The sequence below is a fragment of the Dendrobates tinctorius genome, unplaced genomic scaffold (assembly GCF_039654945.1).
Source record: "Dendrobates tinctorius isolate UK_male_01 unplaced genomic scaffold, ASM3965494v1 ptg000028l, whole genome shotgun sequence".
NCBI lineage: Eukaryota > Metazoa > Chordata > Amphibia > Anura > Dendrobatidae > Dendrobates > Dendrobates tinctorius.
Genome location: NW_027361696.1, coordinates 17,737,291 through 17,764,392, shown reverse-complemented (window position 1 = coordinate 17,764,392; position 27,102 = coordinate 17,737,291). Strand labels below are relative to the sequence as shown.

The 27,102-nt window shown below is 45.2% G+C and overlaps 1 protein-coding gene across 1 annotated transcript in view; it reads left to right on the top strand.

The window, feature by feature from the left end:
- Positions 1-19,611, top strand: part of IFFO2 (intermediate filament family orphan 2) — a 41,612-nt gene extending 22,001 nt beyond the window's left edge. The window contains exons 2-9 of the mRNA XM_073570301.1: positions 6,231-6,291; positions 6,370-6,465; positions 11,201-11,341; positions 11,768-11,916; positions 13,049-13,175; positions 13,356-13,445; positions 14,219-14,349; positions 14,615-19,611. Coding sequence (XP_073426402.1) covers positions 6,231-6,291; positions 6,370-6,465; positions 11,201-11,341; positions 11,768-11,916; positions 13,049-13,175; positions 13,356-13,445; positions 14,219-14,349; positions 14,615-14,720 — 901 coding nt within the window. The 3' untranslated portion in view covers positions 14,721-19,611. The remainder of the gene's footprint in view (positions 1-6,230; positions 6,292-6,369; positions 6,466-11,200; positions 11,342-11,767; positions 11,917-13,048; positions 13,176-13,355; positions 13,446-14,218; positions 14,350-14,614) is intronic.
- The last annotated feature ends 7,491 nt before the right edge of the window (positions 19,612-27,102 follow it).

Here is a 27,102-nt window from a genome sequence, read left to right as displayed (position 1 = left end):
CAGGCCCCGGCCCTTATATAGACTGGTTCCTCCGGATGCCGGGCATTGTCAAAAACAGAAGAAGTCTTGTTGTTCACCAAAACTACAAGAATGAAGTAGATCTGCAAATACACCACTCTGGCAAAAATTAAGAGACCACTACAAAATGTTCAGTTTGTCTGATTTTTCTCTTTATAGGTATATTTTTGAGTAAAATGTAAATTTCTCTTTTATTCTATAAACTACTGACATGTCTTCGAATTTCCAAGCAGTAAATTTTGTATTTTCAGAAAATGAGAAATGGTCAAAATAACCAAAAAATGCAGTGCTTGCAGACCTCAAATAATGCTAAGGGAACAAGTTCATAATCATTTAGAAACAACATTACTAATGTTTTAACTCAGGAAGAGTTCAGAAATCAATATTTTGTGGAATAACCATGATTTTTAATCAGTTTAAGCAGTTCTTCTTTGATGGCTTGTGACTATCCATCTTCCTCTTGATTACATTCCAGAGGTTTCCAATGGGGTTCAGGTATGGAGATTGGGCTGCCCATGACAGGGATTTGATGTTGGCCCTTCATCCCCACATTGATTGACCTAGCTGTGTAGCATGGCGCATTGTCCTTCGAGAAAATAACAGTCCTCAAAGTTGGGGAACATTGCCTGAGCAGAAGGAATCAACTGTTCTTCCAGGATAACCTTGTATGCGGCTTGATTCATACGTCCTTCGCAAAGATTAACCTGCCCAATTCCAGCCTTGCTGAAGCATCCCCAGATCATCACCGATCCTCTACCAAATTTCACAGTCGGTGCAAGACACTGTGGCTTGTACGCCTCTCCAGGTCTCCATCTAACCATTAGACGACCAGGTGTTAAGCAAAGCTGAAAATTAGACTCATCAGAGATTACTTTACTCCAGTCCTCTATGGGTCCAATCCTTATGGTCTTTGACAAACTTCAGCCTGGCTCTCCTTTGCTTCTCATTGATGAAAGGCTTCTTCTAGCTTTACATGACTTGAGCCCTGCCTCTAGGAGCCTGTTACGAACTGTTCTTGCCGTGCACTTCACCCCAGCTGCCATTTGTTATTACTTTTGGAGGTCGCTCAATGTCATCCTCCGGTTGCTGAGAGACATTCGAATAAGATGACTGGCATCCTGGTCAGTGGAGAGTCATTCACGCCCTCTGCCGGTCTGTAGCTTTGTTGTCCCTAATGTCTGCTGCTTGACCTTGTTGTAATGGACTACTGTCTTAGAAATTTTAAGGATGGAGGCAACAATGACGCTCATTGTATCACTCTGCTAGTAAAGCCAGAATTGAGCCCTTCTTTTCCTCACTCAAGACTTTTGTTTACAACTCCTTTGGCATGGTTATAAGTTATTTTTTTTCATTCCTATTACTTTTGGGATATTACTAACGCTTGTTTTGCCATCCAGTTTGTTGTACTGCAAGAGGATTGTGAACACCACAGCAGGGTTTTTATATTTTCCTTCGTTAAATAAGATTTGGTTCAGGTGATCTCCTAATCAGAAGCACATTAAGTAGAATGAGGTGTACTCTGGTTGAAATTCAACAGACACTGGAATGGAATGGCTGTCAGACATGGAGAGAAGCTGATTTTTATAAAACCGTGCAGTGGTCTCTTAATTTTTGCCAGAGCTGTATGTGTACCCCCCCTCCCCTTCCCAGATCATCCTTAGCTTCACTGATCAAGTCTAGTTTGTTCCCCGGGAATGTTTTGTTGGAGGGCAAAGAAGTGGTTAATCTCCCATGTCATGCTGCGCTCTTATGCTGTGATTACACAGGTAGGTCGTATTCCCAGTCGCCATTGTCAGGCCAGGTGCGCTTGCTGAGCAGTGATTTACAGCAGGCGAGGAGGGCGGAGGGGCGCTTTTATCAGTGTAATGCTTCCTTTGGCAAATGGCCATGAAATGCAGCTTGGAATAAAATTCAGCATCTGTCCGCTCAGCACTCAGACAGCCTGTAATTACAAGACTCACGAGTGCCATACAAAGACTGGCAGACTCGTATAGCATTGACTACTGTATGTGACATTATATCTTACTGTCCCTATAGGAGAGCAATGAATAACACTGTATTATACCCAAGAGCTGCACTCACTGTGTACATACATTACATTACTGATCCTGAATTATATCCTGTATTATACTCCAGAGCTGCACTCACTATTCTGCTGGTGCAGTCACTGTGTACAGTTGTGGCCAAAAGTATTGATACCCCTGCAATTCTGTCAGATAATACTCAGTTTCTTCCTGAAAATGATTGCAAACACAAATTCTTTGGTATTATTATCTTCATTTAATTTGTCTTAAATGAAAAAACACAAAAAGAATTGTCCTAAAGCCAAATTGGATATAATTCCACACCAAACATAAAAAAGAGGATGGACAAAAGTATTGGCACTGTTCTAAAAAATCATGTGATGCTTCTCTAATTTGTGTAATTTACAGCACCTGTAACTTACCTGTGGCACCTAACAGGTGTTGGCAATAACTAAATCACACTTGAAGCTGGTTGACATGGATTAAAGTTGACTCAACCTCTGTCCTGTGTCCTTGTGTGTACCACATTGAGCATGGAGAAAAGAAAGAAGACCAAAGAACTGTCTTGAGGACTTGAGAAACCAAATTGTGAGGAAGCATGAGCAATCTCAAGGCTACAAGTCAATCTCCAAAGACCTGAATGTTCCTGTGTCTACCGTGCGCAGTGTTATCAAGAAGTTTAAAGCCCATGGCACTGTGGCTAACCTCCCTAGATGTGGACGGAAAAGAAAAATTGACAAGAGATTTCAATGCAAGATTCTGTGGATGTTGGATAAAGGTCCTCGACTAACATCCAAACAAGTTCAAGCTGCCCTGCAGTCCGAGGGTACAACAGTGTCAACCCGTACTATCCGTCGGCGTCTGAATGAAAAGGGACTGTATGGTAGGAGACCCAGGAAGACCCCACTTCTTACCCCGAGACATAAAAAAGCCAGGCTGGAGTTTGCCAAAACTTACCTGAAAAAGCCTAAAACCATTTGGAAGAATGTTCTCTGGTCAGATGAGACAAAAGTAGAGCTTTTTGGGCAAAGGCATAAACATAGAGTTTACAGGAGAAAGAGGCATTCAAAGAAAAGAACACGGTCCCTACAGTCAAACATGGCGGAGGTTCCCTGATGTTTTGGGGTTGCTTTGCTGCCTCTGGCACTGGACTGCTTGACCGTGTGCATGGCATTATGAAGTCTGAAGACTACCAACAAATTTTGCAGCATAATGTAGGGCCCAGTGTGAGAAAGCTGGCTCTCCCTCAGAGGTCATGGGTCTTCCAGCAGGACAATGACCAAAAACACACTTCAAAAAGCACTAGAAAATGGTTTGAGAGAAAGCACTGGAGACTTCTAAGGTGGCCAGCAATGAGTCCAGATCTGAATCCCATAGAACACCTGTGGAGAGATCCAAAAATGGCAGTTTGGAGAAGGCACCCTTCAAATATCAGGGACCTGGAGCAGTTTGCCAAAGAAGAATGGTCTAAAATTCCAGCAGAGCATTGTAAGAAACTCATTGATGGTTACCGGAAGCAGTTGGTCACAGTTATTTTGTCTAAAGGTTGTGCAACCAAGTATTAGGCTGAGGGTGCCAATACTTCTGTCTGGCCCATTTTTGGAGTTTTGTGTGAAATGATCAATGTTTTGCTTTTTGCTTCATATTCTTTTTTTGTTTTTTTCATTTTAGACAAATTAAATGAAGATTAATACCAAAGAATTTGTGTTTGCAATCATTTTTAGGAAGAAACTGAGTATTATCTGACAGAATTGCAGGGGTGTCAATACTTTTGGCCACAACTGTACATACCTTACTGATCCTGAGTTACATCCTGTATTATACCCCAGAGCTGCACTCACTATTCTGCTGGTGCAGTCACTGTGCACATACATTACTGATCCTGAATTACATCCTGTATTATACCCCAGAGCTGCATTCACTTTTCTGCTGGTGCAGTCACTGTGTACATACATTACATTACTGATCCTGAGTTACATCCTGTATTATCCTCCAGAGCTGCACTCACTATTCTGTTGGTGCAGACACTACATATATTACATTACTGATCCTGTAGCGATCCACAGTGACTCCTTCAGCAGAACAGTGAGTACAGCTCTGCAGTGTAATAGTAACGTGCTGTATCTGCGGTGCCTCGGGGCGTTGTGTACAGTTGATACATAGTCTCTGTATTGGGGCTCAGTGGTTTTGGTGCTGCCTTCAGTTTCTTGGTTCCCAGCATTGTTCTGTTGTGATCTGAGTGTCTCCTTTTTATTACTTTGTGTTGCGTCTCTCCGCCGGTGTTTTTGGGAAGTGCTCGCAATCCTCGGGGCTTCGTCCTGATTACTCACATTTCAGCACACTGTGTAACATGTGAACAAGGTGCATCTTGCTGGAGGTTAGTCATGAGCGGCAGGAATGTCACATCACATACCTGAGCCGCCGATCATCCTTTATCGACCATAATTAAATCTGCTCCTCAAGTGAATGAAGAACCTGACACATTGTGCGGCTGTGTCACTCCTTGTGGGGTTCGGCATGTTATGGTGTCTGGTAACTGCAGTCTGCTGACATTTTAATATCCGATTTGTATGCAGGTTGTTGCACCTGTCACCTCTTCTTCCTTGAGGCGGCCGTTTGTCTCTGCACAATCTGTAGTCACAGGATGTCTCCCATGCTTTGCACTGCAGCTTTGCCCCATTAGGGCTCCAGCATGGCTGCATTTTCTATTGGTAATGGTTATTGGAAACTAACTTGTTTTTGGATTCTGTGGGTCTGATCCATGTTTGGAGTCTCTGTAGGATGCTGATGCAGGGATGGCGGCGTCCACCTAAGCTGCAATCTCTTCCCCTGTGATGATCGCACAGCAGCGATGCACCAATCTCCGATCTGCTAAAATCATTTGCTCATAAAGTGCCGGGAATGCAGCTAAAATAGAGACATATTTCAGATGCCGCAATATGAAGACTGCTGCCCTCCCGGGCATTGGCTGCCATCCAAGAGCTGAGCCAAGAGATCTCTTCATCTTGTTTTGTCAGTGAAAGACTTTTCTAAATTTAGTCTTTTCTCTGAAACCGAATCTGGGCCAGAATAGGAGAGCGGAAAATGTGGGTGTATATAGTTGTCCATGACCAGCGACCCTTCATTAACGCCCCCTCCCTTATAGATCACAGCATCAATATTGGCGATGTCCCAAGTTTTACTCTCCTGTGTCACAGTGCAATTCCACATGCCGGTTGCAGGTCCAATACTTAAGTCTTGCGTATCCTGTACCCTCGGGTTCATGAGAAAGATAAAAGGGCTGCAGTGTAGACTGTATATATAGCATCCGAGAGTGCTTCTAACCATGGGCATTCATGGAGCCGCACGTGTCATCCTTCACACACTGTGGGGTCTCGTGCAATTCTATACCGCCATCTGGGTAGCACTTCATCCCATGACCAATGGTCTGCTGGCCGACTACGGTCTTCTTTCTCCAGACATTGGTTCTTCATGTATGTGTGATGTATTCTTGGCCTATCTCCCTTAACAACAAAAGGATTGGGCATGCTGAAATTCAACATGTCTGACCTTTTTTTTTTTTTTTTTTTTTTCCCCCCCCCTGACACTGGCCTTTGATCATGATCCTGCAATACTTCTATATGTGCACAATCTCGTCAGGCATTGGCGTTCCTACTAGTAGTCAGGACACTTCTCTATAGATACATTTTCCTTCCAGTTTTTTGCCCATATAAGTTCTTGGTGACTTCTGAGTGGCGCTCTGTTATTTCTGATCCCTTCATATTCTGTCCAGACAGTAATGAGTCGGTATAAGGCCCATAACTCTGCTGGGAGCAGTTGTCCTGGTCCCCGGCTTGGTCAGCAATTAGACTTTGTCACACAGTTATCCAGTTTTAGCCATGGAGTGACAGCTGCCGGGTGACTAGTCTGGACGGGGTCCAGTTTGCCTTCCTAGAATGGGAATCCATCTACTGCATGCGACTATTAGGACATTTGCACTGATGTGGAGACGCCAAGTCAGAGACCTTTTGGAGTAATGCAAATATTGGCCGATCAGGGGTCACAGCCTGAGAGCTAACAGGAAGCCAGCAGCTTCATCTCTATACAGTGGTATTGGGCTGATCGCTTCTGATACTTTCTGTGGGTCCATTCTGATGCCAGATTCTTCATTGCTTCCAGTTTTCTAATGTTTTGATTGTCCTCTTGCAGGTGGGAGGAAGAGCTGGCGAAGAGGACAAATCTGGAATCTATGGTGGAGACCCTTCAGGAGGTAAGATCTGGGGTCCCAGCTGAGACTCTCCCCCTGCACACAGGTGAGCACCATCTTTACGGCTCCTCTGTTTTTCAGGAGGCACAAGAAGCTTATAATGTCCACGATGAACTCAATGAGAAGATTGAGAGGCTGAAGTCAGAGCTAGTGGTCTTCAAGGGTCTGATGAGTGATGTAAGTGCCAACATTAAGCTTTCCCCATATTGCGACCACTGCGGAATGTTTATCCCTCACCGCTTCCTCTGTGTGAGATACTGAGCACTGACCCATGCGTGCGGCTGTATTGGTCACCCCCTCCCTGGCAGAGGTTGCAAAGACCACTCTCCCCGCTTCTCCATCAGCCAGTGCGACACATGAATGGGCTGATTGTGAAAATCCTGAATGATCGGCTGATTGCACCTTGGTTTCAGGTTTGCAGTGGAAGATCCTGGGAAGTAACACTGTTTGCTGTCTGTGACTAACCGATGGCACATGCATGAAGGGTCTGCACGTCCAACTAACTTGTAGTTTGGTTACCAGGTTGGAATATTTTGAGCAGAGTGTCGTCTTCTGGATTATCTGGCACTGCCACTCCAGAATCACCATGAATTGCTGCAAGTGCCCATCCGTATATTTGCTAAATCGCCCTAAAAATGGTTTCTAAATCCAACTGCAGTAATTAAAGACGACTTATATTTGCTCAAAAAGAGTGAAGATTCTCATATAAACATCTGAGCTCCCCAGAGTCAGCTGCTTTTTTCCGATTTGCTCTGAGTCGCTCCACTGCAAAGATATTTGCATTTGTTGTTCAGGAGCGTAATATGTGAAATCTCTGTTTAAAGTGCGTTCAGTTTTCTCGGGGCAGTGCGATTTAACCCATCCCTCCCAGATGATGCCAATCACAGCTCGGCAGCTAATGTAGCAGCCTATTTCTCTTGTGATTGGCATCGTCTAACAGGGATGGATGAATGGCCTCAGATTTCACATGCAGTGCTTTAAGCAATAAATGTGAATATCTCTGCAATGGAGCAACACGGAACAAAATGGAAAAGAGCGACGGAATGAGGGGAGCTCTGACTTTTTTTTAGAAGTTAATTCCAAATTTTTGAGAACTTTCTAGGTCCTTTTTGATAGACAGGTTTGCCGGTAGTTACATTACAGAAATGAAGCAGCACAGTTTTCAATTAAATCTCCACAAAAAAGGGCGCAAGTCGTGCTGGACAGAGGCCAACAAAGGTGAATAACTTTGGCAGGTGACAGATTTATTTTTTTTAAATTTTATTATTACACAGGTTGAAAAAAGGACTCTGTTCCATCAAACTCAATCTTTAATGTAATTTTTCACTCAATGTGATTCCCAGGGATCGAACCCACAACCTCTATCATTGAAGGCAGCAGCTAAAGCTAGGAGCCATAGCTTCACATTGGGGAATTATCATCATACACTAAGCAGTTCAGAAACTTTCTAACATCCTGCTCTCTAGATCTGTTTGCAGTCAGTGAATTGGATATTTGTCGTTCACAGACTGAGGCAGGAAGCGCGTAAGATTGAGGCTTTACTATAATGGGGTCTCGTGTAGACCATCCTCTGTGACAGAGGAGATTTATATTGCTAAAGTTTTGCTCAGTTTTATATCTCTTTACATTATATCAGTGTGTTTAGTTTACAGAGGATTGTGTGGACTGGATACATTGTAGCAAACCCTCAGCGGTTTTTCACATGAGGAAAGATGGAATTGCGCTTGAAACAGTCGTTAGAAAGTTGCAGAACTTTTGTAGAAATGTTTCTTTTACAGTAGACAGGACAGGCCAGAGTCTATGGAGCCACTGACCGGTATCTAAAACCCACCGTACCCTGAAGACTGTGTGCGCCTCACCTTCGTGTGCAGCCAATGGGGACAGGGGAATAAGTCTGTCCGATGCCTCTGGCAGATAAACACTGGGTCTTACCCCCCCTCGTACCGGTCAGCGGACCCCCCCAATATACATGTGTGGTATGATGAGAGGATTGAGGCCATTATTAATCTTCGGGCAGCTAACCATCTTAGTGTCTGCTATGATCAGTGGGTAACGGTCGGTGTCATTCCCCCCCCCCCCCGGTCACATTTTGTTTCTTGTAAACCTCCACAGCTTTCCTCATCAGGGTCTTTAGAGGGCTCCGTTGTCTTATGGCTAATAAAACGGGTTCTAATCCCCCCCCATCTGCCGATATTGCAGTGTTGGGATCATTGATCCCTCTGGTTTCAGTATCGCCTCTCAGGGATTGTGATGACTACGTATTCCTGGAATCTCTCATGGCCACGATGTAGTTAACTAGTTCTCACGCGGCCACGCCAAGCTCCAGATGATGGCTGCAGCCATATTAGGTCCTCGCCAAGAGAAACAAAACCATGAATAATGCTTCGACTCCTGAGCTGTAATCAGTCTGGTTAACTGGCAGGAAATGTCCGTCTGCTGCGTTATCTCCCTACAATTATGGGAAATGATCGGGGCCAGATCAGATTCTTCCTGTATAGGGGGTGTCTGGGTTTCCCATCAGTGCACACCACTGGTATTGAATGAGTTAATCGTCTGATCCCAAACAAGGTGCTATTGTCTCCATATCCTGGCTGTTCCCTTATTGGTTCCTCCTGTTCTCTCCGGTCTCCTTGCCTATGTAAAGTTAGTGGAGTCATCCAAGGATGAGGCTCAGACACCGGCTGGGGTGGGGATTACCTGGGGAGACTCAAAATAAACCTCCCGGATTATTGTCAGATTATCTTGTTGGTAACTCCACATACACCGTCCATTCTGCTCTGTTATGGTGACCTTGCGCAGATACATTGTAACCAGCTGATCAGCGGTCTGTCGTTTTCACTATCGGCGAGCACCTTGATCCTTATTTTAGGAAGGTACAGACCTGTGAATAGTGAGATGTGATGCTGCCCCTCACCGGGGACGGGCGCAAGGTCACTGCAGGACGGACTAGCGTGCTCCTTCCATATGTCAGGGTACAGTAGTATATTGGAGGACCTGCCTCTATAGACGCCGGTTCATCTTTTGAACTCCCAATTCCAGGAACGGACTGCGGCCATTGAGGGTGGAGGTGGTTGGCGTACAATGTTTATGGGCACTTTACATTGCATCCCCAGCCGTGAAACTCTTAGGCTATGTGCCCACGTTGCATGTTAAAACGCACACTGAAAACCGGATTCATTCCCAGAAATCGCACGTTTTTTTCCTCGCGACTTCATAGCGATTTTACCGCTATTCAGTTCGCGATTTTGCCGCGATTTTCTCAAGCACTTTCCAAGCGATTTGAAGCATCGCTTGGAAAGTGATTGACAGGTTGGTCACACTCGTCAAACATAGTGTTTGACAAGTGTGAGCAGCTTTTTACTGTTGAGGCCGCCTATGCAGCATCAATAGTAAAAGATAAAATGATTAAAAAAATGGGGTATGTTTACCTTCCGACGCCCCGCGCTGCCATCCCGGGCCTCAGCGTTCCCAGTAATGCCTTGTGAGACCTGTGATGACGTTGGTCTTGCGTTACTATAGCGATCTCGCGAGACCAATGTCATCACAGGGCCTTGCTGCAAGGCATTACTGGGAACGTTTAGGCCGGGAATGCAGCGCGGGACGTCGGAAGGTAAATATACCCCGATTTTTTTTTTATTTTTTATTTTTTTTACAGGGGTATGGTACCCAGGGCCTGGAGGACAGTCTCCTCTCCTCCACACCGTGGGTACCAACCGCACGAGACGCTTAACTTCCCGCATGGTGGGCATAGCCACATGCGGGAAGTAAGAGATTCTCATACATTCCTATGGGTGCGGAATCGCGGCAATTCTTTGCGATTCCGCACAAAAGAGTGATCATGCTGCAATTTTTTTCTGCGATGCGATTCCGCCACGGAAAGAAGCGCAGCATTAGCACAGCATGTGCGGAATGCCATAGGAATGCATGGGGTGTGTTCTGTACACGATTTTTAAACATTTTCGCGCCGAAAATCGCGGCAAAAATGCTTAAAAATCGCATCGTGGGCACACAGCCTTAGGATCGGGCTTACGCTGAACATAAGACTGGATGGATCCCTCTTCCAGTATTACACATACAGGGGGGTGTGAGTTACATAAAGTCTCGTGCTCCATTCACTGCAGTATCACTAAAAGGGATTTCTGATCAGGATAATGACTTGATACATCGGACATTGCTTCCTGCCAGTCCGTCTTGCAGTGTATGGTACCAATTACCCACCAGACTGCTGCAGCCGATCACTGGCTGCACTGGTCACATCGGGAGTTGGTGGCCTCATCACTGAGGACAGGTCGACATTTGGATTTATCAGTCTTTCAGTATTCAAAAGTTGGGATAAATGACATTAAAATGAGCCAGAAAACCCCTTAAGGGCATTTTACCACTATCAAAAAGAATCCCCTTGGGCAGATAGCGGGTTGCTGATGTCCTGCTCTCTGCAGTCAGTCGGGCTTTGTGTGGTGGCCATTCCAGTTTACCAGCAGTCCATGTAATACAAGACCATTGTGTGTCCCCCAGAACGTTTGTCACTCTGGTTCTGAGCAGGGTCCCTTCTATGAGGACCTTCCGACTATTGGACTACTTCTTTTAAAGGGCTTGTCCAGTACTTGGATATCGATGGTAAGCTAGTTGGAGTGCCAGGTGTCGGACCCCAACTGTGATATTTATGCTGTTTCAAATGCTGGACAACCCATTTAAGACACCACAATGCACTGGTAACTGGAACCGAGCAGAATTCTGAATGCAGCTCTGAATGTGAATTATAAACAGTCACCGCATGAATGATTGACTGGAGATCAAGGAATATCCTGTGATGATTGATGATCCGGGGGAAGCCTTGGTCTGTAGCGTAAGATGGGATATGTGTGTGATGCCGTTATTACTGGAGAAGATAATGTACAATGTCCCCCCGCAGCCAATGACTGATCTCGACTCAAAGATCCAGGAAAAGGCTATGAAGGTGGACATGGATATCTGCCGGCGGATTGATATTACTGCCAAGCTGTGTGATGTAGCACAGCAGCGCAATTCTGAAGACGTATCCAAGATGTTTCAGGTGACCGAGCCTCGGCTCTCCTTCTCTATTCCCCCCCCCCCCCCAATCTTCTCATGCAGCCCCTCATATACTTCTTGTATAACATGACCCCAGTCAGTGTCAGATCTAATGGTGCTGAATGGACTCCGCTCATCTTCGGTGAGCTCTGTCGGCTCCTCGGTGGCCTCTGTTATAGGGCTTCTTCTGGTGTCTGTCCACCTTGTCTTGGAATCTCTCTTGGGCAGTGGTGGTCCCGGCAGGCAGGGCTTGCTCTCTCATACATCCTGCTGTACACTGCATGCATAGCTGGCTGCAGGCTGCCATTGAATGTGCTGTGTGGCCCACCCTGCAGCTTCTTGCATTATTCTGCTGCACCGATACATGTGGGGGGTGTCCACATCAGGGTCACTCGTTAACTGTGAGCTGCTAAATTATCTCTCCCTTAAGGTGGGAACGGTGTCTAAAAAGAAAGAGCGGAAACTGACGTCAGAGGACGACATCTCTGAGCAGGACGGGGATGCCGGGCGCTTTTCGGACGATGAAGTCAGCTGCTCCCTCAATATAACGGATGAGATGAAGCGAATGTTTAACCAATTGTAAGTACGAAGTCGTCAATGGGGGGGGGGGGGGTCCCAACAGTTGAGCCCCTGCTTGGGTATCGCTTCTAGTGAGGCGGTCGTTTAAATCGGACTGGCCGGCGGCTCTTATGACCTGATTGTCATATATTTCTATGCAGTGATCGCGCCCGGGTATTGCTGTCTGACTTGTATGGCAGTCTGAACGCGCCCTAATAGCAAGAATCCTCCTTAATGGGGCGTACCGTACACATCACCGGCTGAAGAGCAAATGTGCAAGAACCCGGGATGTGAGAAATGGACCTGAATCCCCAGATGCTACTCAGACACAGCAATACACCGTGGCACGTAGCGATGTGAACATCTTTTATTCCCCACGTTACGCAGCACCGCTTCCTGCCATTAGCACAATTCCACACTGTCAGATTGTTTTCCTGGGAAAAGGATATGACTGGCGGACATCCTAGAGGGCCAGGCCAGGTCTGGAGGGGGTGAATATGAAGATTGCCGAGCAAAGCTGGAAGACTGCGTAATGTACCTCTGTCTCAATCCCTCTGCCAGGCTTATATCTGCCATATTTATGGTCCAACTCAACAGGTGGCCGAGGGAGTGCTGGGGTCTGCCTGTGTGATTACTTGTCTATGCCACGGTCAGGATAGCAGAGTAATGACCTCAACGAGGCGCGAGGTTCTGTGCATCCAGCGTATGTCCGCACGGCGCCCACAGGAGGTCCTGGGTGTCACTATAACTCTGGCTTCAGTCACCGGTCAGTCATGCTGATAACTGAGCAGGGGCATCTGATCATTGTAATGACGCTTATACAGTGGGAGTAGGAAGAGGAACATTCAGGTTACTGTAATGGTAGCATCATAAACCAGGATGCATATTTCCTCGCTGGAGTCATCACATTCCCGGCTCCTCCGTGTTACATCCCACCCAGGACACATTGATTTTAGCTGAGAAGACACAAGAATCCCCCAGATATTTCCCATTCAGATTCCTGGGGTCACATCACCCTCCATTCTTGCACAGATTGTGTTATAGCGCCACACAATGGCCAGATGTGGGCCAGGCATAGGTCAGATTTTTCACTTTGCAGTCAGTGATTCTTGTACAGATATTTTCCTTCATTCTGCTCTGTTGTCTCCAACAGGCGGGAGACGTACGACTTTGACGACGATTGTGACAGTCTGACCTGGGAGGAAAACGAGGACACGTTGTTATTGTGGGAAGATTTCACAAACTGTAACCCGTCCATCGAGGTCCAGGCAGGAGGAGAGGTCAGTGGAGTGTCTGTGTATTGCTAATTCAGCCCCTGTCGGGTGCGGCGTCTGCCGATCCAGCTCCCGTTGGGTCCGATCCTTTTCCAGAACGGAGTTACTTTCTGCACAGTCGCTGCCGCCGCACATTGATTTCCCTCCCCCCCCCCCCCAATTGATCCCTCATTGTCACTCTTACAGGAGGAAAGTTTGGGCAGTTTGATCCAGGAGACAGAAACTTTTCTAAAGACGAGAGACAAAGAATATCAGGAAACTATTGACCAGATTGAGGTACGAGGACGTTCATGTCGGTCATCATCTGAATGAGAGATTTTTGCATGTTGCATAAGAGACCAACCCTAAAATAAATGGCCGCTGATCCCTTGTGTCATTCTCCTGTGTCTCTGGGTTACCGCTGCAGCGTTAGTAGGATCCTCCTCATGAGCGACCTGTGATATGGCCTTCACTTCCACTAATAAAGGACATCTAACACTAAATGCGCGTCAATGTATCCTACTGCTGTTACCATGGTAACCCCAGAGCAAGCAGATTATTCCCTTTATCACAGCAATGAGACCAGAGGACAAGTTCTAGTGTCCATTTTTTTTATCATTCTATAATGGAGTAAACTTTGTGTGATATTAAAGTCGACAGTAATTTACTTATCATCCAATGCAAAGCCTCGCCTGCCATAATCACTATCAGCCTACTGCGGCTTCCCTTCCTGTCTGCAGAGAGGGTAATTCTGCTGTTGTACAGCGCCCCATTCAGGCGCCCCTGGTAATTACAACCTTTCAGGGGTTTTTTTGCTGAGGGTTGTCTTTATCACCTCCCTATTTTCTGCATTGTGAGAACATCACACAGCGCCTCAGTCACGGATGCCTTCATGCAATTTTGAAACAAACTGCATCAGCAAATGTATAAAATGTAATTTTTCTGGCTAAAAATCAGATTCGGCATAAAACACATTTTTAGCTCCTGTACGGCGCGGCGCGCACATGTCCTCGTGTATTGTGTAACCTGCACTTCTAGCACTAATGTCTACTGATCTCCATCCTTTACAGTTGGAATTGGCGAACGCAAAAAGCGACATGAATCGGCACCTCCACGAGTACATGGAAATGTGCAGCATGAAGAGGGGTTTGGATGTGCAGATGGAGACGTGTCGAAGGCTGATAAAGGGATCGGCTGGCAGGTGGGTCACTCTGAAGGTTTCTCTCCTCGGCATATTTCGGGGCATCCTGCACTCACAGGTGGTCTGGACAGTTATAACCTGCAGATAGGTGAACACAGCACGTCCATGCTAGCCACACACTGTTACAAAGAGTAGAGGACTGTGACATGTCGAAAGTTCTGGGAAATGGGAACTTCTTGGATGGATGTCCGGCCTGTAAACCGGTCACTTGCCGTACACTGCGCCCGTCTGATCCCTCACAATCTTCTCTCCTGGTTTCTTGCAGGAACTCTCCGTCCACCAGCTCTGTGGCCAGCAGCGACTCAGGGAACTCTGATGAGATGCAGGATGAGTTTGAGAAAGACGGAGATGGAGACAGCGCCATCAGCTGATAAGTGATGGCAGATGGACCTTTTTTTTTTATTTGGCTAAATCGGAGACCTTGATCAGAGGGTTTTCAAGGCCCCTTCAGATCTCCCCTCCCTCATGATTTGGTGCTGTAAATGTCTATTCTACAGAAAACACTGTAAATAGAAGAGGAAAAAAAAACTCTTGAAGACAAACAACCCGTGCTGTATGAAATGTGCCTTCCCCGCTCCTGAGCCGCCTGGATGATGCCACGGATAAAGCATTCTGACCGGGGTGCACCCATTGCCCACACGGAGGCCCAGCATCGGGCGCTCTGCCGTCTCGTGTGCCGAGATTGAGGTGCACTCTACTTCCCAGCACTTATAGCAGCAGATAAATGAAACCGGGTCACGGTTCTCTCTCCAGGGCCAAGGGCAGCAGTCACAGACTTAACCACATTCGGCTCTAGGGATTCATTTAAAGCACTTATTAAAATTGAGCAACAAACCAAAATAATATATTAGTCATAATGCTGGTGAAGATGGCGGCTGGACAGTCACTGTGGTGACAGCGACAGGAGAAAGCGGCACAGTGTGATGAAATATGCAATACGTTTGCCTTATTTAGTATGAATGTTCCTGTGCCTGGCTGGTGCATAAGGGGAGCAGATCACTTACTGAGCAGGGGACTATAGACCATACAGGGGCCGGCCGATACATAGGGAAAGCAGATCACTTACTGGGCAGGAGGCTATAGACCATACAGGGGCCGGCCGGTGCATGGGGGGGAGCAGATCACTTACTGGGCAGGAGGCTATAGACCATACAGGGGCCGGCCGGTGCATGGGGGGGAGCAGATCACTTACTGGGCGGAGGCTATAGACCATACAGGGGCCGGCCAGTGCATGGGGGGGAGCAGATCACTTACTGGGCAGGAGGCTATAGACCATACAGGGGCCAGCCGGTGCATTGGGGGAGCAGATCACTTACTGGGTGGGAGGCTATAGACCATACAGGGGCCGGCCGGTGCATTGGGGGAACAGATCACTTACTGGGCAGGAGGCTATAGACCATACAGGGGCCGGCCGGTGCATTGGGGGAGCAGATAAATTATTGGGCAGGGGACTATAGACTATACAGGGGCTGGGGCATTGGGAAAGCAGATCACTTACTGGCAGGAGGCTATAGATCATACAGGGGCTGGCCGGTGCATCAGGAAAGCAGATTACTTACCGGGCAGGAGGCTATAGACCATACAGGGGCCGGCCGGTGCATGGGGGGGGAGCAGATCACTTACTGGGCAGGAGGCTATAGATCATACAGGGGCTGGTTGAGGCATCGGGGGAGCAGATCACTTACTGGGCAGGAGGCTATAGACCATACAGGACCTGGCTGGTGCATGGGGGGGGAGCAGATCACTTACTGGGCAGGAGGCTATAGATCATACAGGGGCTGGTTGAGGCATCGGGGGAGCAGATCACTTACTGGGCAGGAGGCTATAGACCATACAGGACCTGGCTGGTGCATCAGGAAAGCAGATCACTTACTGGGCAGGGGACTGTAGACCATAGATGGCCTGTGACCAGTCAGTGTAAGGAAAACCTCTGCAGCCTTCTAAAATATTTTTTGTATCACTTTCTTAAAATTTTAAAGATCTATACTTGCTGTCGGTGAATGAGAACATTCCTGTTTGCAGGCACAAGCTGCAAACTGTCTTCTGATGTCTGACAGCTGAGGGTTTGCTACATTTATATCTATTGGATAGAAGGTAGCAGAGTTTTTCCTTATATCACAAGTAAGGGGATGGTGTCTCCAGACTCCCCCCTATGTTCAATGCAGCATCAGACAACCCCTCCCCCCTCCTGTTTATTGCAGGATCGGACTCCCAGTTCTTCTGGCACTTGTGGTTCCACAACAGTTGATAAACTGGCGTTCAGGCTGATTCCAGCACCCGGGGCCACTGTTTGGCCCCATGACTGTCCCCGCTTCCTTCCATATCATGCACCGCTGCTATGTGGCCCTGTATCCGGCACCTCGGCGCTCATATATTATAAGACTTGGAAGCCATTTCTGTATATAGACGTATTTTCTAATTCATTCAGACCTTGGTGGCCTTCTGACTTGGGTTTTCTAGGATTTCTAGTGGTTTTGCCTTAGTTTGCGGCTTGTATAACCAAGCATTACAGAATGAAGCTTTGTGTTTTTGCACCTTTTGTGTTCTGCCTGTCCTCGGCTACTTCTGTTATAACGCAGTGCAATGATCTGACCTGTGAGCGGCGCTCTGTCTATAAAATAGATGTCGTCACACAGAGCAGACTTGTCATCTTCCAGGATAAATCCACATGTAATGCTCGTAGAGATGGCGCCTTCCGGTGATGAGTTGTTGCATTGCGCCGTGTTCTCCACCGTTGCATTATTTGCTGGGAGTCCAGATCTCTGTTCTGCTTGTTCAGAAGCTTCTCCTCTCCCACGTGCCTCCGCTGCCCCCTGCTGGAGGCTCCGATATACACAGCTTGTCGGCGAGCCGCCTCTGTACATAGACCACAGGGTCGTCGTCTTTTCTACGTCGTACCAAATACCTGCTGGGTTACTAGTCATTTTGACTTCTCCTGTATCAGCAGACTGTACATACTTCTTTTGTATTTCCTATCGGAATAGTCGTGTCACATTGACACATTTTATAGACTATTGTAAGGATGGTTTTATTACACTTTTTATAGGGGCAGGACGGGTTCTTCTCTGACAACTGTAAAAGATTTGGAGTAGGATGCTAGATAGATGTGAAGCTGATAAAAACTAATTAAAGGCCCTAAAGCTTCCTCCTAAACTTTTTTTTTTTTTTTTTTTTTTTATAAAGGGAAAGATCCCAATTTATGGATATTTATTTCAGAAAAAATGCTACTGGCAAATAACCAATTCCTCAACACTGGTTAGTGCACTTTCACTCAGAACTTGCCCGTTTGTTCAGATAGGTGTGTAGCACTTTATTATAGCAGATTATTGCCTGTGACTGCACCGCGGCAATAAGATAGTGCTGATAATTTGTTTCGGTCACTAGTAAGGCTGACAAGCCTAGCACCAACAGGGTGATAATGTGCTCCAAAAGTAGTCCTAGGAGTCACAGGTGTGGGGGGAGTAGACATCCGCCCTTATGGGGTCATCAGCTTGTGCCGCTTGCAAGTGACGGGTGACCTTTTAAACAGGGTGAAGGTGTCATTAAATTTGTGTCCCCCTGAAAGCATTACTTGTCCTGTTAAATAAATCCCCAGTATTTCTAGAGGTTAATGTTGCGTCTCCCCTCCTGTAAGCAGTGGGGGGAGTGTATATAGGGTCTGGGTGGCAGAGGGTCTTACATTGCATGCTACAAGCAGAGCTTTGGCTGTAGAGGGGGGTAGAAGACGGATGTTATGGTGTCTGTAGTCTGGGGAGATTCATTGGATCTATGGTATTTATAAAAACTAAAAATCTGTATATTCTATTTTTATTAACAAAATGTTTAAAAAAAAAAAAAAAGTTAAAATCAGATTGTTCTCTCTGTTCCGTTTTCCTCCCGGTTGTGTCTCCATAAGATGCATGAAAACGGGGCGAGAAAGATCAGACCATTCATTCGTTAAGGGAAACAGTCAGCAGGAATTTCACTAGGAGACCAGAAGTGGCGCAGGGTAAACAGTTATTAAAGATTCCTAATAGTTACTCCCCAGTGATTCTGTGCCCTGAAATAGTGTTTTTGTTTTTTTTTTTTTTTCGTGAGTGTATCGATGGGTGCTCGCGTGGTCCTTGGCTCCTTTTTGCTTCTCGATGGACCGTGGAGATTGAGGATTGAGCTGTATGCCGTCCTCTCCTCGTTCAGGACGCCACAGAGTTGGGAGGAGCTGCGGACCCCAAGAGCACAGAACAAGCCCACCGTGCCCTCACAAGCTCAAGGTGCAGATGAATGAAACAGGACTTTCAGCACAAGCGAGCGAAATGGGAATCGTTGCAAATGTTCCCCGTTCCTTACTTTGCTGGACCTCTTGTTTACTTGGCCAATTCTTAATAGCAGATTCACTTTAGGGAAATTCAGATTTTTTTTTTTATTATTGGAAATATTGCGGCGTCTGTTTTGCGCTGAGATCCGGTTGTCGTCAAGGCTGGGAAGCGATGTCATCGTCTCCTATGGTTTAGGACCAGTACCATTTGCTGAGAATCCCCCATGGGTTAATATTACAGATGGTTGAATATTGCTTTTTAGATATAAGGAAAAGCATTTCCAGGAAAAGCCTATTCACCGTGCACCAGCGCCACCTAGTGTATGTAGTGGAATTGGAAAAAAAATGTGAAAAATCTGGATGTAAAAGCCTATCAGTGTAGACTGACACTTGAGAATGTAAGAACAGATTTCACTGACTTGATCTATATTTGTGGAGCGTTTTCCTCTTCTGTCTTAATCGGATGCATTTGTTGTCGTTTGTTTTTTTTTTTGTTTGCATCTGCTACAAAGTGGCAGAGACTATTAATTGTAGCAATAGATGTCCGAGGTCCTTCTGTCCACTGTATTAGTGGTACTGACCAGGTGTGTGCGGAGTGACAGAAATAAGGGACTGTATGGGGGAGTCTCCGCACATTCCAGAGGGCACCACACCTGAAGCCAAATGGACAATGTATCACGTATGACTGGGGTCGGGTTTTGTACAGTTCTGATATTGTAGAGTTTCTGCCTTTTATATTATGTTCTCCATTATTATATTTTTTGTTTCATTCTAAACTTCAACAGTCACAGAACCATAAATGTTATATAATGTGTGTTCTCCCGGTGGGGGCTGCGTGCTATTGCTGAGCGATGCCATGTACATCCCCCCCCCCCCGGGACAGGCGCCTGATTCATAGGATGTGGTACTTTTTATCTCTTGTTAACGGAAACAAAAAAACTTTACAATAAATGCCAAAATTCTTCAGCAATTGTGGTCTCCATTATTGCACTAAAAGGAATGAAGGTGTCAGAATATACAGACAATAAGTGGAGTGTGTATAAAATCTATATATGTATGCTACTAAATATCATTAAACCTTTAAGACTCAATCCTGAACTACATCAAATATTACCAGGATATTCTGCTGGTGCAGTCACTGTGTACATACATTACATTATTGATCCTGAGTTACATCCTGCATTATACTCCAGTGCTGCACTCACTATTCTGCTGGTGCAGTCACTGTGTACATACATTACATTACTGATCCTGAGTTACCTCCTGTATTATACACCAGAGCTGCACTCACTATTCTGCTGGTGCAGTCACTGTGTACATACATTACATTACTGATCCTGAGTTACCTCCTGTATTATACACTAGAGCTGCACTCACTATTCTGCTGGTGCAGTCACTGTGTACATACATTACATTACTGATCCTGAATTACATCCTGTATTATACTCCAGAGCTGCACTCACTATTCTGCTGGTGCAGTCACTGTGTACATTAGGGTGACCGGATCTCATATGGGGGGGGGGGGGAAATGTTGGAATCTTGTCCGTCTGGACCCCACAAAACGATTCCCCTTTCCAGATATTGAGAGAGCCAAAATTTGAGCTCGATCAAACGATGTTAACCCGTGCCGCTCGTCGCTCAAAGTTTGAAAAAATCCAAATTGAGGTTTTTTAAGATTTAGGTATTTTGCATAGTCTGTTAAGGCCCCGTCTCACTAAGCAATCTCGGTAGCGAGATCGCTGCTGAGTCACAACTTTTGTGACATAACAGCGATCTCACCAGCGCGATCGCTATGTGCGACAGCGATCAGCGAGCGGCCCCCCTGCCGGTATCGCTGATCGCTGCAAGAAACCTCTGGACATTTCTTTGGTCGCTGGTCTCCTGCTGGCCAGCACGCATCGCTGTGTGTGACAGCGGGAGACCAGCGATCAGGTGTAAAAAATAATAAAAAAAATAAAAAATATAATTATTCTCACCCTCCGACGTCGCGTTCAGCCATCCCGCCTCTCTCCACGCTCCGGTCCCAGTGATCCTTTGCATGAATGACCGCGAGACTTTGTTATCCCGCGAGACTGTGACATCTCGCGGTCATTCTCGCAAAGGATCACTGGGACCGGAGCGTGGAGAGAGGCAGGATGGCTGAACGCGACATCGGAAGGTGAGAATAACTATATTTTTTTATTTTGATTCTATTTTTTACAGGATGGCCAGCGATGCCGGGCGCTCGGCATCGCTGTGCTGATCGCTGGTGAAGCTGTCTGTGTGACAGCTGACCAGCGATCACATAGCGATTTACCAGCGATCCTGACACCTTCATATCAGTGTCGGGATCGCTGGTAAGTCGCTTAGTGTGACGGGGCCTTTAGACTATAAAGAATGTGACAACAACATTGCAGAAATAGCCCTGACCAAATTTTCGAACCATTTGTGGTATTTGAATGCAGAGTTGGTGGGATTATCGTTTTTTGATCCCACCATTACAGACAATGAAAAGTTGCTAATGGCTAATAAATTGCTCAGTAGCACAGATGAACCATCAGAGCACGCTAACCTACATGAGTTGATAATTTTACATAGTTATCTAATCTATTCTAGAGCTTTTGTTAAAGTAGTTTTTGAAACGTCAGAATATAATGCTCGGCATTTGCTTACAACTTTCAGGACATATTGCTTTTGTTCTTCATCTTTTGTCAGAAGGTCGTTAAAGTCGGTTACTTCCTACCTCTTTTAATTTTTCTTTCCTAACTTTTGGATTTACAACCCTAGCGTGCTCTGATGGTTCATCTGTGCTACTGAGCAATTTATTAGCCATTAACAACTTTTCATTGTCTGTAATGGTGGGTTCAAAAAACGATAATCCCACCAACTCTGCATTCAAATACCAAAAATGGTTCGAAAATTTGGTCAGGGCTATTTCTGCAATGTTGTTGTCACATTCTTTATAGTCTAACAGACTATGCAAAATACCTAAATCTTAAAAAAACCTCAATTTGGATTTTTTCAAACTTTGAGCGACGAGCGGCACGGGTTAACGTCGTTTGATCGAGCTCAAATTTTGGCTATCTCAATATCTGGAAAGGGGAATCGTTTTGTGGGGTCCAGACGGACAAAATTCCGACATCGATTTTTTGCGGTCACCCTAGTGTACATACATTACATTACTGATCCTGAATTACATCCTGTATTATACTCCAGAGCTGCACTCACTATTCTGCTGGTGCAGTCACTGTGTACATACATTACACTACTGATCCTGAGTTGCATCCTGTATTATACTCCAGAGCTGCACTCACTATTCTGCTGGTGCAGTCACTGTGTACATACATTACACTACTGATCCTGAGTTACATCCTGTATTATACTCCAGAGCTGCACTCACTATTCTGCTGTTGCAGTCACTTTGTACATACATTACACTACTGATCCTGAGTTACATCCTGTATTATACACCAGAGCTGCATTCACTATTTTGCTAGTGCAGTCACTGTGTACATACATTACTGATCCTGTACTTCCCAGAATGAAGATCTTCTAAGAAGCTCTGTTTAGACACTGAACAGGCAAGGAATCTTGGGAGATTTTACCTGTGAAATATGTGACTGCCCGCTAACATATAAGGGACAAATACTGTCAAACAATGACCAGATCACATATTACCACCACAGTGACTGAATACTACAATACTGATCATAATAAACACAATACTAATATCACCATAAGTGCCATTATACACAGGAGATCTGTACTCTGTATACAGTGTCAGTGTACAAGTAATAGTGATCACCAGTGACATTATACACAGGAGCTCTGTATATGTGTATAATGTACAGGTAATAGTGATCACCGGTGACATTATACATAGTAGCTCTGTATATAGTTTACAGTGTACCAAATATAGTGATCACTGGTGACATTGTACATAGGAGCTTGGTTATTGTGCATAGTGTACAGGTAGCAGTGATCATCAGTGACATTATACACAGGAACTCTGTATATAGCGTACAGGTAACAGTGATCACCGGTGACAGACACAGGAGCTCTGTATATAGTATCAGTGTACAGGTAATGGAGGGATCACGAGTGACATACACAGGAGCTCTGTATATAGTAATAGTGATTAATGGTGACATACACAGGAACGCTGTATATAGTGTACAGGTAATGGTGATTATTCTGGCTTCATACACGTTGATACGGTGTGCAATCTGACATACAGCATAAACCACTTGTCTTCTAAATAAGCAGACCGTTCTCTGTAGTCTAACTTATTTATTGGTTAACAGGTATAGAACATGTGGTAAAACTGAGAATACAAACAACCTAGGTAAGTACTGGGCAAATAATCACACAGCTGACAATTAACAGGAAAGTAAACAGTATGATGCAAACTTGAACATGGAAATACACAGCTCTCTAATAAGCACATCTCCTTTGTATTGGCTGCTATACAGTTAACCACATTTTAATACAATACTGTATTGCAAGAACAGATATTAATCTTGCCAGATATGCTTTGCCAGGATAGCAAACATAAGTTGGAGCAGTTACAGGAGGGTAGATAAACACGTGTGTCCCAGGAAGTACACAGAAGAAAATGGAGCTTCCTCTTCCCAACATGCCTTGCTTTAATCCCACAATGCAACACTATTTGCTGTTAAAGACACAGCTTATAAATTCATTCACCACTAGATGGTGCTATAACACAACAAACCAACATATAAATATGAACCATATTGCCCCTTTACCCAAATGGGCAGAACACTTCCCACTTGGCATCAACTGATGCCACTTACAGGCTCTTATGCTGAAAACCAAACAAGTTCTGCAACTGGTTTGAGGAAAAGTTTACGCACACCAGCCTTTGATCTCAACCTTGCACACTTTTGCAACCTTGCTTGGGAATACTTTGGTGACAAGGCCTAGTGGCCACTCATTTCGGTGTGACTGGCTGTCCTTCTTAAATACAATATCATCGTGTTTGGTTTGTCGATCTACCACTTCTTCCTAGGCTGTAAGGTGGAAAGAGACTGTTTTCTCACTCTGTCCCAGAAGGTATTGGAGAGACTTTGTACTTGTCTCCATTGACTTCTGTAGAGGCCCTTGTTGCTGAATTCTCCGAGTGGAGCGCTGGTTTCCTCAGTGAGTAACATGGCGGGAGAGAGAATGGTCAGATCTCCAGCGTTACTAGAAAGTGCAGTCAATGGTCTGGCATTTATGATGGCCGAAACTTCTGCCAAGAATGTAGTCAAACCTTCGTGTGTGAGTCTTGTACTACCTGCTTGCAAGAAGATAGGATTAGCATGTAGAATCTTTGACTATTATCCTCTCCCAAGCACTTCCCATGAGAGAAGAGTGGTAGATTGAAGGTCTAGGTGCATCCCTGCTCACTCAAGCATCTTTCCACACTAGTAGTGTCTAGGTTGGAAGGAATTTCAAGTTCTTTCACTGTTCCTGCAAAATTTGTGCCTCTACCAGAGCGAACGTGCTTCACGGGGCCTCTGATGGCAATGAAACGTCGGAGTGCGTTTATGAAATTTGAAGTGTCCATGGATTCAATAACTTCGATGTGGACTGCTCTGATGGACATACAGGTGAACATAACTTCCCAGAGTTTTGTGTTGGTTTGGACTTTTATATTGGGCCGTGCAACCACAGACCATGGCCCGAATACATCCAGGATAACGTTGGTAAAGGGAGGATCAGTACGAAGTCTGTCTGATGGTAGATTAGCCATCTTTGGGTTTTGAGTCATGCCATGGAGCTTGCAACAAGTCACACAGTTGAAGATGAGTTTACTTACACCTCTTTGCTCCAACTATCCAAAGTCCAGCAGTTTGTACATTCCTTTCAGTCAACAATCGGCCCTGATATTTCACCAAAACATGATGGCGCTGCATGAGCAGAGTCATGACATTAAGATGTCCAGGAATTATTACAGGGTGTTTCTCCACAAATTACACTTCGGCTTCTTGAAGACTACATCCAATTCTTAACAGAGCATTTTGGTCAATGATTGGATCAAGCCTCTTCAAACACTATCTAGAAATGGGTTGACCTTTGTTGAGGTTGTCTATTTGGCGTAACACTCATGTATGGTATGAATTATCACGTTCTTGGCATTTTCCAGGTTTGGAACGGTAAAGGCATGCTTGCAATGGTAACATCCTTTACCAGGCTTCTGACTGGTGGGTGATGTTGACTTTTAAGACTGAGCCACATGAATTAAATAACGCATGGCACGATCAAGCGAGTTCCAAGTTGAAAACCTGCTGAAACGGTGGGATTTGAGGTAATCGACTGAAGTCATCGTACATAGGATGGATACCTGAGGGCGGGTTTCCTCATCTGCGTCTGGATCCACCAGTTCAAAGGTGTCTGACTCGTCAATGTAGGGTGTTGAACGGTATAATAATGCAGGGCCCGTAAACCAGGTTGTGTCCTTAAAGTGTCTTGATTCAACGGATCTAGTTGTGTGTTCTTCAGGATTATGGTGTGTGGACACAGCACCATTGTTTAGGGCAAGTGGATCTCCTGATCCTTAGCACCCAATTGGTGACTTAAACATAAAAGCACAGAGTTTTGTTGCAAATATACCCCAGCACTACCTCGCTGTCTGAGTAGATCTCGATGTCCTTGATTTCCAGGTCAATTTCTGTCTAGCTAAGTTCAGCCATCTCTACTGCTAGCACAGCTGTACAGCGTTCCAGTCTGGGTATTGTGTGCTCATGGAGTGGCGCCAGTTTTGTCTAGCTCATAACAAGCCTTACATGACCTTGTTCTTTAATGTCAGTAGTTTTCAGATATGCTATTGCTTCAATCACTTTGGTTGAGACATAGCAGAAGATACAAAGCCTTTGTGTCTTGACTTCTGTTGATGGCACGGAAGCATATGGTCGTGCCACGTAAAGATTTGACAAGGCTTCTAAAGATTTCTTCCATCTTACCCACAAGTCTCTCTTCTCCATGAGAAGCGGATCATCCCATTCATACGTCTCTTGGGTGAAAGTCTCTCAACATCATTTTATCCTGGATAGCTACAGGGGTTACAAATCCTAGAGGATCGTACAAGCTGTTTATCACAAACCGGACGCCTCTACTCGTGATGGGTTTCTCACCTTCACTGATCTGAAAGGTAAATCCCTCTTCAAATCCCAGAGTAAACCAAGGCTCCGCAGCATGAGGAGTCTGTGTTTAAATCCAAGTTTTTTAAACATTTATTGGGGGCGTTTCAGGATGCTGTAGCAAAGAATATGAAAAAATTGTAGCCTAGATGATTTTAACCCCTTCACCCCCAAGGGTGGTTTGCACGTTCATGACCAGGCCAATTTTTACAATTCTGACCACTGTCCCTTTATGAGGTTATAACTCTGGAACGCTTCAACGGATCTAGGCGAGACTGTTTTCTCGTGACATATTGTACTTCACTTTAGTGGTAAAAAATTTTCGCTATAACTTGCGTTTATTTATGAAAAAAACAGAAATATGGCAAAAATGTTGAAAATTTTGCAATTTTCAAACTTTGAATTTGTATGCCCTTAAAACAGAGAAATATGTGACACAAAATAGTTACTAAATAACATTTCCCACATGTCTACTTTACATCAGCACAATTTGGGAAACAACATTTTTTTTGTTAGGAAGTCATAAGGGTTAAAATTTGACAAGCGATTTCTAATTTTTACAACAAAACTTACAAAACCATTTTTTTTAGGGACCACCTCACATTTGAAGTCACTTTGAGGGGTCTATATGGCAGAAAATACCCAAAAGTGACACCATTCTAAAAACTGTACCCCTGAAGCTACTCAAAACTACATTCAAGAAGATTATTAACCCTTCAGGTGCTTCACAGGAGCAGAAGCAACGTGGAAGGAAAAAATGAACATTTAACTTTTTAGTCACAAAAATAATATTTTAGCAACAATTTTTTTATTTTCCCAAGGGTAACAGGAGAAATTGGACCCCAAAAGTTGTTGTCAAATTTGTCCTGAGTACGCTGATACCCAATATATGGGGGAGAACCACTGTTTGGGCACAAGGCAGGGCTCAGAAGGGAAGGAGCCCCGTTTGACTTTTTCAACCTAAAATTGGCTGGAATTGAGATCGGACGCCATGTCGCGTTTGACGAGTGTCTGATGTGCCTAAACAGTGGAAACCCCCCACAAGTGACCCCATTTTGGAAACTAGACCCCCTAAGGAACTTATCTAGATGTGTGGTGACCACTTTGAACCCCCAAGGGCTTCACAGAAGGTTATAACACCTGGGCGTGAAAATAAAAAATCATATTTTTTCCACAAACATGATCATTTAGTCCCCAATATTTTGTTTTCCCAAGGGTAACAGGAGAAATTGGACCCCAAAGGTTGTTGTCAAATTTGTCCTGAGTACGCTGATACCCAATATGTGGGGGGGAACCACTGTTTAGGCACATGGCAGGGCTCAGAAGGGAAGGAGCCCC